The 19,752-nt window shown below is 44.6% G+C and overlaps 1 protein-coding gene across 5 annotated transcripts in view; it reads left to right on the top strand.

The window, feature by feature from the left end:
• Positions 1–19,752, top strand: part of lrr1 (leucine rich repeat protein 1) — a 55,383-nt gene that overhangs the window by 14,826 nt on the left and 20,805 nt on the right. Inside the window, exons 1-4 of one of the 5 annotated variants that reach the window (XM_038776382.1) lie at positions 3,778–4,329; positions 4,461–4,601; positions 4,716–4,909; positions 4,999–5,097. In XM_038776382.1, coding sequence (XP_038632310.1) covers positions 4,721–4,909; positions 4,999–5,097 — 288 coding nt within the window. In that variant the 5' untranslated portion in view covers positions 3,778–4,329; positions 4,461–4,601; positions 4,716–4,720. The other 4 variants (XM_038776374.1, XM_038776364.1, XM_038776392.1 and 1 more) reach the window with 4 other exon arrangements.

Here is a 19,752-nt window from a genome sequence, read left to right on the forward strand (position 1 = left end):
AACTGTGAAGTCAAGGTACCATTGACAGGTCTTTGGAATACTTATTTTTCATGGTATTTTCATCTGGCTGGTTGAACAGGTTTTGGAAGCCTTTGCAAAACCTGCCTGGCAAGACAATTTTGGAACCTTGGAGGAAGCCTGCTGAGGGGTTGGAAGCATGGCAACTGTAAATGTTATTATATGTTGTGTTGTACATTAAATGTGTTCCTACTGTAGTGATTGATCACAGGGCTCAATCCTGCAAAGGAAAGTTGGTCATTACATTGGTCGGCATTGTATAAATCTTGAGATACATTACAGTCCTTTGGAAAAGTGCTTCTATGCATTCAAAACAGTGGTAAAAATGCTTGGGAACTCAGTGACATGACCTGAAGTGCTTTCCGGTAGAAACAAATGGCATGTTGTTTAAGCGTAGAAAACAAGCAGCCTCCTGTTCCTGGAATTCTTTGAATGAGGGACTACCTGATTGGCTTAGGGAAAACAAGACGTCTGTTTTTATAGTTTAAAAAGGCTCCATTGTCTAGAACTGTAAACGTTTGATTTGACGGCTGATCCTATTAGGAATGCTCAGCTGAGTTTCGAAATCTTTAAAAAAAACTGCTCAGCAGGGGTGGCATGCAGAGTTTGATTGACACTAGTACAACTATTTTGCTTTAATGTACTTCACTCTTCCACTCACGAGAAACCAGATGAAGACTCTTGGGAGTTAAAACTAGGTCCTTTATTACAAACTATAGCATGGGCTATTGGCATTCCACGTTGGGATGCCAAATGCACAGATTCAGGAATGGTACAGAGAGATATACTTTGTGATTCGGGTACAATAAATTAGCATACGCCAATCCTGACCACCAAATAAGGTTACACATGCATAGTAGGGCAGCACGGTAGCATGGTGGTTAGCACAATTGCTTCACAGCTCCAGGGTCCCAGGTTCGATTCCCAGCTTGGCTCACTGTCTGTGCGGAGTCTGCACGTTCTCCCCGTGTGTGCGTGGGTTTCCTCCGGGTGCTCCGGTTTCCTCCGGGTGCTCCGGTTTCCTCCCACAGTCCAAAGATGTGCAGGTTAGGTGGATTGGTCAGGCAAAAAATTGCCCTTAGTGTTGGGTAGGGTTACTGGGTTATGGGGATAGAGTGGTGTGGGATTTGGTAGGGTGCTCTTTCAAAGAGCCAGTGCAGACTCGATGGGTCGAATGGCCTCTTTCTGCACTGTAAATTCTATGATCTGATATATGCCTAGAATTACCAATCAATCAAGGCACGTATGTAATACAATATCATCAAGCACGTATTTGTCTCTGCTTGTCTACTAATTGCTGTACATGAGTAAGATAAAGATATGCCTGAACTGTGGTGTCCCATCCTCCCATCCCATTGTCCGGTATTTCATAAGACACACATCGGCAGCTGCATAATGACCAACTGAATTTGTGTGTGGAAGTTGTGTGACTACATCCTTGCTATAAGTAACGTAACAAGAGTCCTTCATGTATGAATGGTCTGCACTGTAGCAACTGGTTTCTCATCACTAGTTTCTGTCTTTAAGAATTTACCAGCTAGAAACCAGCTGCCTGTGTGAGCCTGTTGGTTTTTAACCCTTTCAGGGCTGATTTTTTTTTGTCCCTGAATTGATGCTTATTTCTTTTTACAATTAAATGATAAACCTGAGAGCATGAAACTTTTTTTCACAATGAGTGGTTGTGATTGGTGATGAGTGACAACTTTATTAGATTGTTGAGGTGAAATTTTTTTTCACACCCATTTAAAAGATGGTGGGCGCGATTCTCCGCCCCCCACGACGGGTCGGAGAATAGCGGGAGGGCCTTCCCGACATTTTCCCCGACCTCCCGCTATTCTCTCCCCCCCCCCCCCCCCCCCCCACGGCCGCCCCACGGCACGAATCGCTGCTCGCTGTTTTTTTACGGCGAGCAGCGATTCTCCCCTAGCCAACGGGCCGATATCCCAGGCCTTTATGGCCGTTTTCACGAACTCCAACACATCTGCTATCACAGTTCGTGAAAACGGCCGCAAGGTGCCGTCCTGGAGAACCATGCCACCGATTGGCACGGCCGTGCCAAGGGTGGCATGGGCCTGTGATCGGTGCCCACCGATCGCGGGCAACGGGTCTGAACCCCGCGCATTCTTTGTTCCTCCGCCGCCCCGCTGGATCAGTCCGCAGGGCGGCTGAGGGGCATAACGGCCCGCGCATGCGCGGGTTTCATGCATATGCTTGATGACGTCATCCGCGCATGCGCGGATTGGAGCCGTCCAATCCGCGCATGCGGGGCTGACGTCATCGTTTGCGTCAGCCGCCATTAACCTTGGCGCGCGGGCTTAGCGAAGTTCGCTAAGCCTGCGATGCCGAGGTTCACGGGGCCCCGCTGCTAGCCCCGACCGGGGAGCAGAATCAGGTCCCGGGAGGGGCCGCGGAGGCTGCCGTGAAACACGGCCAGTTTCATGGCAGCCTTCACGACTCTCCGCATTTGCGAGAATCGCGCCCTATGCTGTTGCTGTTACATGTGGATGCTGGCTGTGTGGTCATGGAGAATATTGGAGGGGGATATGAGGGCCATGGAGGGTGGATGAATATTAGAGGGGGGGGGGGGGAACAGGAGGGCCATGGTGAAAGGTTAGGCAACATTTGAATATGGCTAATATCCCTGATAACTGAATCACACTTTCTAACAATCCACCTTGTCACGCACACTCTTTTAATACTGCCTCAGACCTGTCTAGGACGACAACAGACCCAAACCCTGCCCACCCACATCTTTGAGAGATGAAAATATGGGAGGAGGTGACGGGTTTGGGGGCAAAGTTGAGAATTGCTCTGACTCTTGTATCCTAAACCTGAACCAAAAATCCAGCCCCTTGAGGGTGGAAGCTGGGAGGTCAGCCCATTCAAAGAATGCATCTTGCAACAATTGATAAACACAAAAGTATAAAGTATTATGTAGAGCACGCTTAATGGTTGACTGGACTGAAGCCATTGCTGATGCCATTGAAAAGTTAGCATTTTTTTCTGACAACTCACTTCACTGCTTAAAATGAGAAAAAAGATCTAATGGCGTAGCAAGTAGTGGATTCCAAAAAACCATTTAAAGTCACTAGGTATTCTTGCTTCTAGATATGCTTAACTGACTGGACAAGACAACTCAGGGTTTCATTTAAAGTTTTGTGTGCAATACTGGGTGTACTACAGGCTTCTTAACTGTGTGCTTATTTTATGTGTTTTTTTTTTGCAGCATCTAAACTCCCTGAAATTTTAATTTTCGAAAATAACTCATTCTGCGGGTGGGACTAAAACTTTGTCGTTTATTTTTGTTTCGCTTTTTGCAATGACCCGTGAAGATAAATAGGCGGAAAAATAAATGTAGTTCAGAAAATGCTTGCAATACAAAATAAATGCAGCTTCGAAAATGCTTGCAGTACATGGAAATTAAAATCGTGTGTTATGACTGTGCAGGAAGTGAGAATCCTTGCACCATATAGAACTAATTCTTATGCCCTAATTTCAAGATACTTTTTTGCTAAAATCTGAATCTATTTTTGTGTTCACGTATTTTCTAAGATCAGAGTTGTCAAAATATTCGCTTGTTACTGCTAAAATGTTGAGAAAATACGTTTTATTTAAATACACTTTAGTGATCTATCTAGTGATATATTTATTATTATTGAGCTCTGCTAAGTTTTAAAAACACATGGTCGCGACACATTGCTGGCCGTCGCAATGACACCATAGTACTTCAGAAATCGCACAGTAAATAAGACGTGGTCAGAATGAATGAATGGCTGAGGCCGAGGTAGAAGGGTATTGGTGGAATACTTCCGTCAGACGTGTGGCATTTGAGCTGTGTGGTGTTTTTGTTATGCAGTCTTTTCCTCTTTTGTTCTCCCCCCTACACTAAACTGGAACCCGTGCGGAACGTGCAGTGATATAGTTATTTGTCCATTCAGTAATGTTCTGTGGTACACAGCTGGGCTGTTCCCGCCTTTGTGAAAGTACATTACGTGCAAAGACTGCTGATTGTCATGGCGGTTCCAAGATGTAAATAGTAGCTGGAAGCTTTTGTACTGGACGTGAGAAATTATATCTATTACTCAAGCGCGATTAGAACGACACGTTGGTTCATGACAAAAACGTTATGCACTTGCACAATTTGGATAAATACAGGATGTTGCGCATTTTTGTTTAGTAACCGAATTGTCTGTTCGGGAAGACGTGACAAATGGAAACTTTAATGCAGTTCCTCATGTCCACAAAGAGACGGATCACACGAATGTACTAGAGTATTTTATACTGGAAAATAGGCACGACATCTTTTGAAATGTGAGCACGTTTTGGATTGAAGCAACTGAACTTTGCCCCAGTTGGCACTGCCCCAAAACGGGCTTACGTCAGTTTTTATTTTAATGATTTTTATTATTACTGAAATAAGCTCCAATCCCTATCCCTTGTAGGGTACTGCCTCCCCTCGCTCTCCTGGGTGTTGTAGTTCTCCTCGACCCAGAGATTTGACTGGGGACGGGGCCTCTCACTGTGTCACAGCCTACGGCTCCTATCAGTGGCTGTATTAGCCAAGGCAGCAGCCAATCAGGAAGGTAAGCACACTGCATCCATACTATTAACTTGTTTATGTGATCGCCGTCCATGGGAATGCTGTGTGCTTCAAATACCCAGAATTATGACTTCAGTGGGCGATCATTTCATTACAGATACTATGAAACTTCAGTGCGAGGTGGAAGTCATCAATCGGATGCTCCCGACCTTCGGCATGCGGAATAGAGGGAGGGGAAACCGAGCTGTACTGTCTGTAGGGAAACACCACGAAAGGAGCATCAAAAACAATTCAGCAACCGTTCATCTTTTGATCTGTACCTTAAAAGACAAAGCAGGCTGTAAATACAAGGTGAGTTAAGCAATATGGAATAAGTCAGTGAAGTGCACTTTATTAAACTATCCTGTTAACAATATACTTTCACCAAAATCTCTTGACAGCTGAAAGAAAATATAGAGCATTTTTTCACCAAATTCGTGGAAGAAGGAAAAGCAACCATCAGGCTAAAAGAACCAGCCGTGGATGTTTGCCTGAGTAAGGTACAAGCTGAATCTTTTTTTCATTTTATTTGAAAATGAAAAATCGCTTATTGTCACAAGTAGGCTTCAAATGAAGTTACTGTGAAAAGCCCCTAGTCGCCACATTCTGGCACCTGTTCGGGGAGGCTGGTACGGGAATTGAACTGTCCTGTTGGCCTGCCTTGGTCAGCTTTAAAAGCCAGCTCTTTCGCCCTGTGCTAAAACTTTTCATTCAAACGTATGTGTCAAATGGAGGTGATTCTTTGAGCAGTTAGTAACAGCTGTAACTGTCCAAAGTCATCCTGCTTGACTTCCAAGCTGTTTTTTCAGTCTGAACCCACAGGCATTCATGTTCCATATTGAATGAACTGAACTGCGGTTCAAAGCCTAGCTCTGATGGATCACCAGGGATACTCCCTTCCAACATTTAATACTACTTTTGTATGCCCTAACACATGACCACAGTAGATAAAAAGATCACCTTATCAGAAGCCTCCACGTTTCCACTGTACTAATAGTTCAAGCCAAAATAAAATTTTGTATCCTATCCTGCATCAAGTCACACACACTTTTTCCGTTCCGGTCCTCGTTTGATTTTGACTCCCTGCTGTCTTGTGTTTCAAATCTTCAATCTGATATTCAAATGCCTCCAGGAACTTGCTCCAATGTACTACCGCAATCTTTGTTATGGGCCTTAGCTCATACACTCTTCTAACTTTAATCTCCTGCATGCTACTCACTTTCTGTGCTGCAGTCAGTGATGGAGCCTCGACAATCTGGAATTATTTTCCTAAACCTTCACTTCTGTCCCTTTTTTGTATTCCAAAACTTCTGCATGTTCTATTTTGTACCTTGTACATTTCTGTTATATTGTATATTTCTGTTATATGAGAAATGCTATGTAAATGCCATAGTTTGGATGGTAGCTCTCTTGTCTGCCAGACGGTCAAGGATTTAGTCCACAAACACTGCCTTTAGCACGTAATCCAGACTGCCATTTTGCTGAGGGACTGCTGCACTGTAGGTGCTATCACTCGTATGAGATGTTAAGCAAGGCCCCATCTGCTGTGTCAGGTAGATGTAAAAAAAAATCCCACGGTACTATCCTCCAGGATTTGAATCCACAGAAGTTTAATCAATCACATTGCCAGAACCATTTTTGTTTGTAGTGTATAGCTATTTGAACAAGAATTGTTACTGGCCAGTGGGAAACAAATCAATGGAGTCTTTTGAAAGCTTGGCACCTATTAGTTCTCCAGAATGTATAGATATCTGATCCAATACCTTCCCTGACTGCTGGTGCAGGAAGATAACCAGAGCCTAAGTAATTTGAGTCAAGAAGCTTTACTGCACTTTATGTTGATGGTATCACACCTGCACTACTGTATACAGTTTTGTTCTCCTTACCTGAGGTACAATATACTTTCTTTAGAGGGAGTGAGACAAAGAGCCACTACAACCTGGAAGAAAGGGGCGTTATCACATTGAAATATATTCAATTCTTAAGGTGCTTGATAGGGTAGTTGATTTGCCCTGGCTGGGAAGTCTAGAACCAGACAGCACTCTCTCAGATAAGGTGTTAGCTATTTAGGACCAAGTTGAGGAGACATTTCTCCATTTAAAGGATTGTGAACTTTTGGAATTATCAATTGATGGATGCTCTAACATTGAGTATATTCAAGACCAAGGCCGTAGATTTTTAGGTGCAGAGGAAGTCCAAAGATATGGGGATAGTGTGGGAAGGTATACCCGAGGTAGAAGATCCGCCATGAATTTATTTAATTGTGAAGTCGGCTTAAGAGGCTGAATGGCCAATTCTTGCTCCTATTTCTTGTGTTATAAAGAGAAGAACAATTACCAAGGCAGTATTTTTGAAGCAGTTCCTAAAGCTGAAATGTAATATTAGCAGATGCCTGGGAGAATATTATCTTCGCACAAGCAAGTCCTGGAAGACCGGGTGAAGATTGAAAGGTGAAGGGAGATTTAAAATTAGATGGGGTAGAAATAAACTGGACACCCATTACAAATGAGAAATAAAAGTCAAAAAATAAACTGTACTGTATCTCTGACTGCATTCCTGCAATATTTAAACTAGATGGTTTGATAAATCTGTCCACAGCAGAAAAGTACTATATACAATCTGGAGAACAAGATGTATTGAATGGATGGTCCCATTTTATTGTAATGCCACTTATTTTTAAATTTTCCCCCAGCCCAAATAGAAATGTGTTACAAACCAAGAACAAATATTTGTTGTCCATTTCGTATTTTAAAAATTAGTCAGTGTGCCACTACATTCCAACGGCATTGTGCTATGGGGGTCACAGCTTGTGACATGTTGGTCTAGACCTTGTGTTAGAATTAACGGCGAGGTGAACGGTGCTTACCATTATTAAGGAATACGTTGGACTTCCACATGTCTGCATGTGCACAGTTAACCATGGAAATACGTCTTGCGTTACCCTCAAGCTGAGCTAAATTGGTACCTTACTAAATTGGTAAATTGGCACTGAAATATATCAAGTGACTTGAAGATGTGGTGCTCGTGCAATAAACACAGCAGAAAAAGTCAGAGCTTTTCCATTTAAGTGTAAGTGAATTTTTAACAGCTTAATCAGTCTTGACTACTATCCAACAATTGCTCTCGCACTGAAGGTTAACTTTTATAAGTGTGGATTCTAATTTCAACAGATTTTTATTATTGGGGATTTTAAAAACATGTTAATTTTGCCTCTTAGCTTTCTTTTGATCCTATCTTTCTTTCTCTCAATTTCACTTTCTGCATTCTCTACATTATCTTTTTAAAATATTTTTATGAAGGTGTTTGAGAATTTTTATAAAAAGAACATTAACAATTACATTAACATGGTATAATAAACATATTGCCCCCCATCCCAATCTTCACACACCCCAACCATAAAACAACAATCCGGTCCTCTTTCTCTCCCCCCACCCTTGAAATACTGCATCTGCTGACATTTTATTTTTCCCCGATAAATCAACGAATGGTGCTCCCAAACTGGTGTCTTTGCATGACGCCGCTTCCATCCGCACCCATGCCGCTTCCATCCGCTCCCATGCCGACCCCTCCCCCACTACCACTTCCTAATCATGGCTATATTAGCTGCCCAGTAGTAATTGCAGAAGTTCGGCAGCGCCAACCCACCCTCCCCTGACTGCGCTCCAGCAACACTTTCTTCACTCACAGGGTTTTACTCGCCCACACCTAGCCTAAAATAACCTTATTCACCCGCTTGAAAAAGGCCCTTGGGATGAGGATGGGGAGGCACTGAAAGACAAACAGAAATCTGGGGAGGACTGTCATTTTCATGCTCTGTACCCTCCCCGCCAGTGATAGCGGGAGCATGTCCCATCTCTTAAGTCCCCTTCCATTTGTTCTACCAGCCGGGATAGGTTTAACTTGTGCAGTGTCTCCCATTCCCGGGCCACCTGGATTCCCAGATACCGAAAGCTCTTCCCTACCATTCTAAGCGGCAGCTCTCCCAGTATCTTCTCCTGTCCTCTTGCCTGGATCACGAACATCTTGCTCTTCACAATGTTCAATTTATACCCCTAAAAACTGCCAAATTCCCCCAGGATTCACATTACTTCCCCCATCCCCTCCAACGTGTCTGAAATATACAAGACCAGGTCACCTGCATAAAGCAAGATCCAGTGCCGCCGCCCCCCCCCCCCCCCCCCCCCCCCCCCCCCCCCCCCCCCGGAACCAACCCTTTCCAGTTCCTAGAGGCTCTTAACTCCATGACCAATGGCTCTATGGCCAGAGCAAACAGTAACGGGGAGAGGGGGGCACCCTTGCATCGACCCTCGGTGTAGTTTAAAGTACTCCGACATCAGCCGGTTCATACGCACATGCTACTGGTGCCTGATAGAGCAACCGCACCCAGTCAATAAAGCCATCACCAAAACCAAACCTTCCCAGCGCCTCCTACAGGTAATTCCACTCCACCCGATCAAAAGCCTTCTCCTCATCCATCATTACCACCACCTCCACCTCCCCTCCGAGGGCATCATAATAACATTCAAAATACTTTGAACATTGGCCTTGAGTTGCCTGCCCATTACAAATCCCGTCTGCTCTTCCCCTATCACCCGGGGACACAGTCCTCTAGCCTTGTGGCCAGTATCTTAGCCAGCAGTTTGGCGTCCACATTCAGTAGAGAAATTGGCCTGTATGACCCGCATTGCTCCAGATCCTTCTCCCATTTCAGGATCAATGAAATCGAGGCCTACGACATTGTTTGGGGGAGGACTCCTTTCTCTCTTGCTTCATTAAATGTCCTCACCAGCAGTGGGCTCAATACCTTTCCACCGGGTAGCTGTCAGGCCACGAGGCCTTGCCAGACTGCATGCCCTCTAGCCCCTCGATTATTTCCTCAATCTCAATTGGGGCTCCCAGCCTTTCCACCAGATCCTCATCTACCCTCGGAAACCTCAACTGATCCAAAAACTGCCTCATCTCCTCCACCCCAGCCGGGGGTTCCAACTCATATAATTTACTATAGAAGTCCTTAAACACCTCGTTCAACCCCGCTGAGTCCAGGACAGTATTCCCGCCTCTATTCTTTACTTTACCTATTTCCCTAGCCGCCTCCTTTTTCCTGAGCTGGTGCACCAACATTCTGCCTGCCTTTTCCTTGTACTCATAAATTGCCCCCCTTGCCTTCCTCAACTGCTCCACCGCTTTCCCTGTGATCAACAGCCCAAACCACCTGTGACCTCCACCGCCCCCTCAGTAGCCCTGTGTCCGGAGCCTCTTGAGTATCTCCTGTCCACCTGGAGGATCTCCTCCACTAATCTATCCCTCTCAGACCGTTCGCCTTTTCTCTGTGGGCCCGTATCGAGATTAATTCCCCTCTGACCACTGCCTTCAAAGCTTCCCAAACCGTCGCTGCGGAGACCTCACCCGTATAATTTGCTTTCAGGCAGTTCTGGATGGACTTGTTAACCCGCCCACAGATTGCTTCATCCACTAACAACCTCACCCAGTCTCCACAGCGGGCGTTGCCCTCTTTCCACAGTAACCTGTAGATCCACCCAATGCGAGGCATGATCCGACACTATGCCGAGTACTCAGTATCCACCACCTCCGGTTTTAGTGCCCTGCTCAGAACAAAAAATTTGATGCAAGAATATACCTTGTGGACATGTGAGAAAAAGGAAAACTCCTTTGCCCTTGGCCGTGCAAACCTCCATGGGTCTACTCCCCCGATCTGTTCCATAAACCCCTTCAATTCCTTCGCTGCAGCCGGCCTCCTCCCTGTCCAGGATTTTGACTGATCCAGTTCCGGATCAATGACTGTGTTAAATTCTCCTCCCATGATCAGGTTATGTGACTCTAAGTCTGGGATCTTACCTAAAATCTGCCTCTCAAATTCCCAATTTGGAGCATATATGTTCACGAATACCACCCGCACTCCCTTCAGCTTCCCACTCACCATTATGTATCTACCCCTCCCTTGTCTGACACGATTCTCCCTGCCTCGAATGCCACTTGATGGTTGATCAAGATCGCAACCTCCCCTGGTTTTTGAGTCCAGTCCTGAGTGGGAATACTTGGCTAACCCACCCCTTTCTCAATCCCGACTGGTCTATAACCTTTAGGTGTGTCTCTTGTAGCATCAGCCCCCTCAAATGCGCAAACAGATGAGCCCTGTTGACCGGCCCATTGAGCCTTCTGACATTCCAAGTTATCAGCCTGGTCGGGGGTGCGTCCCCCCACCCTGCCGATTAGCCATCACCCTTTTTAGGCCAGCCTCTAGCTCGCGTCCTCCGCCTCCTCGAGCCCTCCCTCGCTGTTCCCGACCTCTCATTTGTCGCCTAGTAACAGTTCCTCCCCTGTCAGCAAAGCAGCTCGTCCCCCCCCCCCCCCCCCAGCAACAACACTAGAAACCCAACCCCCCCAAGTCAAGCTCCAGCTTAACACCTGCTCACCCCCCACTGCGCTTCCAAGAGTCAGCTGACCCATGCTCTCTCTCTATCTATCTCTCTCTCTCTCTCTCCTCTCTCTCTCTCTCTCTCTCTCTCTCTCTCTCTCTCTCTCTCTCTCTCTCTCTCTCTCAAAACACCCAAAATACAGAACCAGCCCCAGAGACCATTCTCCGCGCCCCCCCCCCCCCCCCCAACCAGCTCCCAGCAAGACAAAGTTACTGTTAGCCATCCAAACAGTCCCTTATTACACATAGCACTACTTATACTTGTACAGCCCAGCACAACAAATCGTCGCCATAGTCCACTCCAAGCCCTCGGTGTTTTTAATTCGCTTCCAGCCTCTTTTCTTTAATAAAAGACCATACTTTGTCTGGTGTTTTGAAGTAGAAGTCCCATTCCTCATGTGACCCACAGACGGGCTGGGTACAGCATCCCAAACTTCACCCCCTTAAAAAGGGCCGTTTTTGCCTGATTAAACTCAGCTCGCCTCTTTGCCAGATCCGCGCCCAGGTCCTGATAAATGTGCAGCTCACAATTCTCCCACTTGCTGCTCCGTTCCTTCTTGGCCCACTGCAGAACATGTTCCTTATCCAGGAGTCGGTGAAAGCGTACCACCATCGCCCTCGGCGGCTCGTTCGCTCAGGGCTTCGCAAGGGCTCTGTGCACTCTATCCACTTCCAGGGTCCATGGGAACACCTCAGCCCCCATTAACTTCTCCAACATGTCTGTCACATAAGTCCTCACATCTGATCCCTCACTGCCTTCAGGGAGGCCGGCAATTCTAAGATTCTGCCTCCTGGACCTGTTCTCCAGGTCCTTCAACTTCTCCTGCATTCTGGGAAGTTCCAGTACAAAAGACCACATGAATGTCTATTGAGAAAATGTATCATCAGGGTTGCAAAATCAAGGGACTCTCCATAACACATGTTGTACTCTTCCACTTCCTTACAGGGATTAAAAACTGACATGTAGATTAGCAAATAACAATAAAATCCCAAACTTCTAATTTGCATACTATTGCTATAATTGTAGTTTGTGCACAACCAATATAAACATGTACAGTAAACCTACAGAGGTCCATTGTTACAACACTCTGGGCTATTGCACGATCAATTCCAGCCCTTCTTGACCCAGTGTCACAACACAGTTCAAATTAACTCTTAATTTTAAAAATACCCAAAGTCTTTAGCTGCCCAATAGCTGCAGTTGCCAGGTTTGTAAATTTAAACACCATTAACTTTTATTAATAACAACAATAACTAAATATATAACAAACACAATTGGCTCACAATTCACCCCTCCCAACTCACCCCACAAAAATACTAAAAGTAAAAGGACAATAGCACTGCTGCCTCATGATGCTGAAGATCCGGGTTCGATCCCGGGTTGCTGTCCATGTGGAGGTTGCACATTCTCCCGTGTCTGCATGGGTCTGACCCCCACAACCCAAAGATGTGCATGGTATGTGTATTGAACATAAGAACCAGGATCAGGAGTAGGCCATCTGGCCCCTCGAGCCTGCTCCACCATTCAATGAGATCATGGCTGATCTTTTGTGGACTCAGCTCCACTTTCCAGCCCAAACACCAGAACCCTTAATCCCTTTATTCTTCAAAAAACTATCTATTTTTATCTTAAAATACATTCAATGAAGGAGCCTCGACTGCTTCATTGGGCAAGGAATTACATAGATTCACAACCCTTTGGGTGAAGAAGTTCCTCCTAAACTCAGTCCTAAATCTACTTCCCCTTATTTTGAGGCTATGCCCCCTAGTTCTGCTTTCACCCACCAGTGGGAAAAACCTGCCCGCATCTATCCTATCTATTCCCTTCAAAATTTTATATGTTTCTATAAGATCCCCCCCTTGTCCTTCAAAATTCCAACGAGTACAGTCCCAGTCTACTCAACCTCTCCTCGTAATCCAACCCCTTCAGCCCTGGGATTAACCGAGTGAATCTCTTCTGCACACCCTCCAGTGCCAGTACGTCCTTTCTCAGGTAAGGAGGCCAAATCTGAACACAATACTCCAGGTGTGGCCTCACTAACACCTTGGTCACGCTAAATTGCCCCTTAATTGGAAATAAAATGGGTATTTAAAATTTATCTTTTAAAAAGTAAAAGGATAAAATTTTTTGCTTCAGATGGATATCTTCCAGTTAGATTTTATTTTAGTTTTGGCCTCTATTTGGATATCTTTGCTTTCTGTAATAGTTTTCACTGTAACTTCATGTAGGGTCTCGAGACTTCTCTGCAGACTCAGAACCAGCAGATAGGAAACAGTTGGGAGAGAGAGCAAGCAATACACAACCTCTTCCCTCAGTGTCCAAGAGCTTCCCTACCCCGGCAAGCCCAATCATTGTCTGTTACGGGCAGAATACGGTCCTTAGCCAATCCATCGGTCACCAGCCAACCAATCAAACTGAATCCCTCCAATCTCTCGGGTACCATAAAGTCTGAGCTCCTTGGTTCTAAACCTTCATAGCACAGTGTACTATTTTGCAGCTTTGAGTTCCTCACTTCCTCTGCTCGACTTAAAGATCCATGGAGCAAAATTATAATGACAAAATAAAAATTATGAAATAAGGGAATCAACAGGAAGAACTCTTGCACCACAATAATGCTTCTAAGTACAAATGTTCAACAATGGCCCCACATTGAAATAGTCAGCATAAAACTGTAAGTAGATCCATTTGAATGTTTGTAAAACAACTTAAATCACCCCATTCTCTCCTTGATGGAGTCTTATCACCACAACACAGAAATTGGAAGCATCTGGAGTAGTCAACAGCTGCCCACAATGGGAGCTGCATTGAAAAACAAATTGATATTCTCAATTGTGTTTCAACCCATCGCAATCTCAAAAGTGGCCCTTGAAAAATAAAGACACTCGCCCTTCCTCTGAACTACTTTTCCTTCTCTGGTATAAATACAATTCTATCCCCATCATGCTTATAACAATTGTCATTTCAATTAACTGAAGTCTGACGAGAGAAGCTTGAGAGAAGACCCATTGTTAATCCTGAGTTGGAGAATTAAAATTGTACCATCCAATTTTGATTGGCAAGTGTTTGACAAAAACAGTTAATGTTTTTACATGGGACTACCAATAATATGCAGGGATCTTGTAAAATTTTAGATTTGTTTTGGGGAATGTGGAAGGGTAGCATTTGGGTATATTCTTGCGGCATGTACAGAGTATATGATATGCCATTCTACATGTGACTGGTACTTCCAAAATTGGTCCCCTTATTTGCATCTGTTTTTGGATGCCAGTAGGTGCTCTTTTTGTGTACAATATATGAACATACGAGTTAGAAGCTGGACTAAGCCACTTGTCCTTTTGAGCCTGCTCCACCATTCAATAAGATCATGGATGATCTGACTGTAACCTCCTGCCTACCCCCTATTAACCTTTCGCCGCATTGTTTATCAAGAATCAATTTACCTATGTCGTGAAAATGTTCAACGACTCTGCTTCCATTGCCTTTTGAAAAAGGAGTTCCAAAGAGAGCTGCTCTCTTGAGAAAGAAAAAAAATCTTGTAGTAATCTTTATTGTCACAAGTCAGCTTACATTAACACTGCAATGAAGTTACTGTGAAAAGCTCCTAGTCGCCGCATTCCGGCGCCTGTTCGGGTACACAGAGGAAGAATTCAGAATGGCCAAATTACCTAACAGCACATCTTTCGGGATTTGTGGGAGGAAACCGGAGCACCCGGAGGAAACTCACACAAACACGGAGAATGTGCAGACTCCACCACAGACAGTGACCCAAGCCGGCAATCGAACCTGGGACCCTGGAGCTGTGAAGCAACAGTGCTACCCACTGTACCTCCTTGCTGCCTATCTCTGTCATAAATAGGTGTCCCCTTATTTTTAAACAGTGTCGTCCCCCCCCCCCCCCCCCCCCCCTAGTTCTAGGTCCTCCCAGAAGAGGAAACTGGTACTGGTGCATTCCGGTTATTTAGCAGTAGGAGGAACAACAGGAATTTGTGGCCTTGGTAGAAATGATTGTCTATTCTATCTTGGATTGCTACAAGTGATAATTTCTGTTTGTATATTGTCTTGGATTCAGGGGATTGTAAACTGCTGAACGATATTATCTGTTATAATTTGAATAGTAGCTAAAACCAGGCTCACGGTTCAGTTGCTCTTCTAATTAGCTTCTTTAAATATGACTGGTATTTTGGCCAGTGTACTTGGCTGAAGTGAAACACGTCAATTTGGTTATATTCATATATTGTATCCATCTCATTAGCACCACACTCATCCCTCATTCTGTTGTGCCTTGTGTACTCAATTGGATGCTTATCTTAGAAAATATGCCGTTAAATTAAAACATGAAATTAATCTTCTGGGACATTTGGAGATTGACAGTAGGAGTGGCTTTAAACACTTACCAGCTTACAAAGTACAATTGTCTCTTCTCTCCAAAGTATCCCAGTTTCAAATGTTGGTGGTTAAATTTCAATCTCCTGGTTGCCTGTCAGTAGGGAGATAATTCAATGTATTGTAAAAACGTGCAGTCCAATATTGTTAGACTTACTGAGGAAGACTGTCCAAAAATTATTAACCTCTTTGTCAGGCGAATATTCTCAAGTTTTTTCGGGCGTCTCACAATTAAGGAGATTATAGTTTTGCAACTGTCCTCCTATCTTGCAAGACCATAAGACATAGGAGCAGAATTAGGCCACTCGGCCCATCAAGTCTGCTCCACTATTCAATGCTGGCTGATATTTTCTCATCCCCATTCTCCTGCCTTCTCCCCATAACCCCTGACCCCCTTATTAATCAAGAACCTATCTATCTCTGTCTTAAACACACAAGTGATTTGGCTTCCACAACCTTTCTGCAGCACAGATTCACCGCCGTCTGGCTGAAGAAATTCCTCCTCATCTCTGTTTTAAAGGATCGTTCCTTTAGTCTGAGATAGTGTCCTCTGGTTCTAGTTTTTCCTACAAGTGGAAATATCCACTCCATGTCCACTTTATCCAGGCCTCGCAATATCCTGTAAATTTCAATAAAATCCCTCCTCATCCTTCTGTTCCTCATATGACAAGTTCTTCATTCCAGGGATCATTTTTATGAGCCTCCTTTGGACCCTTTCCAAGGCTAGCACATTCTTCCTTAGATACGGGGCCCAAAACTGCTCTCAATACTCCAAATGGGGTCTGACCAGAGCCTTATACAGCCTCAGAAGTACATCCCTGGCCTTGTATTCTAGCCCTCTTGACATGAATGCTAACATTGCATTTACCTTCTTAACTGCCAACTGAACCTGCACATTAACCTTAAGAGAATCATGAACAAGACTCCCAAGTCCCTTTGGTGCTTCTGATTTCTTAAGCATTTCCCCATTTAGAAAATAGTCTATGCCTAAATTCATCCTTCCACAGTGCATAAAACCTCACACTTTTCCACGTTGCATTGCATTTGCCACTTCATTGCCCACTCTCCCAGTTTGTCCAAATCCTTCTGCAGCCCCCTTGCTTCCTCAATACTACCTGTCCCTCTTCAGATCTTTGTATCATCTGCAAACTTAGCAACAGTGCCTTCAGTTCCTTCTTCCAGATCATTAATGTATATTAAGACCATAAGACATAGGAGTGGAAATAAGGCCATTCGGCCCATCGAGTCCACTCCGCCATTCAATCATGGCTGATGGGCATTTCAACTCCACCTACCAGCATTCTCCCCGTAGCCCTTAATTCCTCGCGACATCAAGAATTTATCTATCTCTGCCTTGAAGCCATTTAGCGTCCCGGCCTCCACTGCACTCCGCGGCAATGAATTCCACAGGCCCACCACTCTCTGGCTGAAGAAATGTCTCCGCATTTCTGTTCTGAATTTACCCCCTCTAATTCTAAGGCTGTGCCCACGGGTCCTCATCTCCTCGCCTAACGGAAACAGTTTATTTGCGTCCACCCTTTCTAAGCCATGTATTATCTTGTAAGTTTCTATTAGATCTCCCCTTAACCTTCTAAACTCCAATGAATACAATCCCAGGATCCTCAGCCATATGTCATATGTTAGACCCGCCATTCCAGGGATCATCCGTGTGAATCTCCGCTGGACACGCTCCAGTGCCAGTATGTCCTTCCTGAGATGTGGGGCCCAAAACTGGACACAGTACTCCAAATGGGGCCTAACCAGAGCCTTATAAAGGCTCAGTAGCACATCGCTGCTTTTATATTCCAACCCTCTTCAGATAAATGACAACATTGCATTCGCTTTCTTAATCACAGATTCAACCTGCATGTTTACCTTTAGGGAATCCTCGACTAGCACTCCCAGATCCCTTTGTACTTTGGCTTTATGAATTTTCTCACCGTTTAGAAAGTAGTCTATGCTTGGATTCTTTTTTCCAAAGTGCAAGACCTCACATTTTCTCACGTTGAATTGCATCAGCCATTTCCTGCACCACTCTCCCAAACTGTCTAGATCCTTCTGCAGCCTCCCCACTTCCTCAGCACTACCTGCCTGACCACCTAACTTCGTATCATCATCAAACTTCGCTAGAATGCCCCCGTCCCTTCATCCAGATCATTAATATATATGGTGAACAGCTGTGGCCCCAACACTGAACCCTGTGGGACACCGCTGGTCACCGGCTGCCATTCCGAAAAAGAACCTTTTATCCCAACTCTCTGCCTCTCCCTCAGAACTCTAGGATGTAGCCCATCGGGGCCAGGAGATTTGTCAATTTTAAGACCTTTTAGCTTTTTTAGCACCATCTCTTTTGTAATGGCAACCATACTCAACTCAGCCCCCTGACCCTCTATAATTTTTGGGATATTACTCATGTCTTCCACTGTGAAGACCGACGCAAAGTACTTATTAAGTTCTCCAGCCATTTCCTCGTCTCCCATCACTAGCCTTCCGGAATCAGTTTGAATTGGCCCAATATCTACTTTGGCCTGTCGTTTGTTTCTTATGTATTGAAAGAAACTTTTACTATCATTTCTTATATTACTGGCTAGCCTGCCTTCATATTTGATCCTCTCCTTCCTTATTTGTCTCTTTGTTAACCTCTGTTTGTTTTTGTAGCCTTCCCAATCTTCTGATTTCCCAGTGCTTTTGGCCACTTTATAAGACTCTCTTTTTCTTTGATACATTTCCTGACCTCCTTTGTCAGCCATGGCTGTCTAATCCCTGCCCGGATAATCTTTCTTTTCTTGGGGATGAACCTCTGTACAGTGTCCTCAATTATGCATACAAACACCTGCCATTTTTGCTCTGCTGTCTTCCCCACTAGGGTCTGCTTCCAGTCGATTTTCGCCAGTTCCTCTCTCATGCCCTCGTAATTACCTTTATTTAACTGTAACACCATTACATCCGATTTTGCCTTCTCTCTTTCAAACTGCAGACTGAACTCAACCATATTATGATCGCTGCTTCCTAAGTGTTCTCTTACTTTAAGATCTTTTATAAAGTCTGGTTCATTACATAGCACTAGGTCCAGAATAGCCTGCTCCCTTGTGGGCTCCATGACAAGCTGTTCCAAAAAGCCATCTTGTAAGCATTCCATGAATTCCTTTTCTTTGGATCCACTGGCTACGTTATTTACCCAATCCACCTGCATATTGAAGTCCCCCATGATCACCGTGACCTTGCCTTTCTGACATGCCTTTTTTCTATTTCCCGGTACATGTTGCGCCTCTGGTCCTGACCACTGTTAGGTGAAAGGTTATGGCCCCAGCACTGACCCCTGAGGTACACCACTTGTCACCGGCTGCCATCCTGAAAAAGACCCCTTTATGACCACTCTCTGCCTTCTGTCAGTCAGCCAATCCTCTATCCGTGCCAGGATCTTGCTCTAACACCATGGGCTCTTAACTTATTTAACAGTCTCCTATGCGGCACCTTGTCTAAGGCCTTCTGGAAATCTAAATAAATCACGTCCACTGGTTCTCCTTTGTCTAACTTTCTTGTTACCACCTCAAAGAACTCTTAACAGATTTGTCAGACATGACGTCCCTTTGACAAAGCACTGCTGACTCAGTCCTATTTTACCATGCACTTCGTGATCTCATCTTTAATAACAGATTCTAAAACCTTACCAGTAACCGAAGTCAGGCTAACCGGCCTATAATTTTCCGTCTTCTGCCTCCCTTCTTAAACAGCGGCGTTACATTAGCTATTTTCCAGTCGTCTGGGACTCTTCCTGCCTCCAGTGATTCATGAAAGATCACCACCAATGCCTCCACAATTTCCTCAGCTATCTCTTTTAGGACCCTGGGGTCCCAGGTAACTTTTCCACCTTCAGACCTTTCGGTTTCCCCAGAACCTTCTCCTTTGTGATGGCCACTGCACTCACCTCTGCCCCCGATTCTCCTGGAGCTCTGGCATCCCACTGGTGTCTTCCACTGTGAAGACTGATGCAAAGTAACTATCCAGTTTGTTTGCCATTTCTTTGTTTCCTATTATTACTTCTCCAGCCACGTTTTCCAGTATCCCAATTCCTACTTTGCCTCTCTTATCTTTTCTATATTGAAAGAAACTCTTCCTATCTTCTTTGATATTACTAGCTAACTTGCACTCAAATTTCATCTTCTCTCCCCTTATTTCCATCATTCTTGTTTGTTGAATTCTGTATGATGCAGATCCTAAATTGGATTTTAAAATAACGTGGCAGGGAGAAGGAATTAATGAAACAGAAAGGAAAGCAAAAGGAACAAGGAGTACAAAAAAAGAGAAAGAATTAAAGATAAAGGAACTTAAAGG

Source organism: Scyliorhinus canicula, chromosome 2, assembly GCF_902713615.1.
Source record: "Scyliorhinus canicula chromosome 2, sScyCan1.1, whole genome shotgun sequence".
Lineage (NCBI taxonomy): Eukaryota > Metazoa > Chordata > Chondrichthyes > Carcharhiniformes > Scyliorhinidae > Scyliorhinus > Scyliorhinus canicula.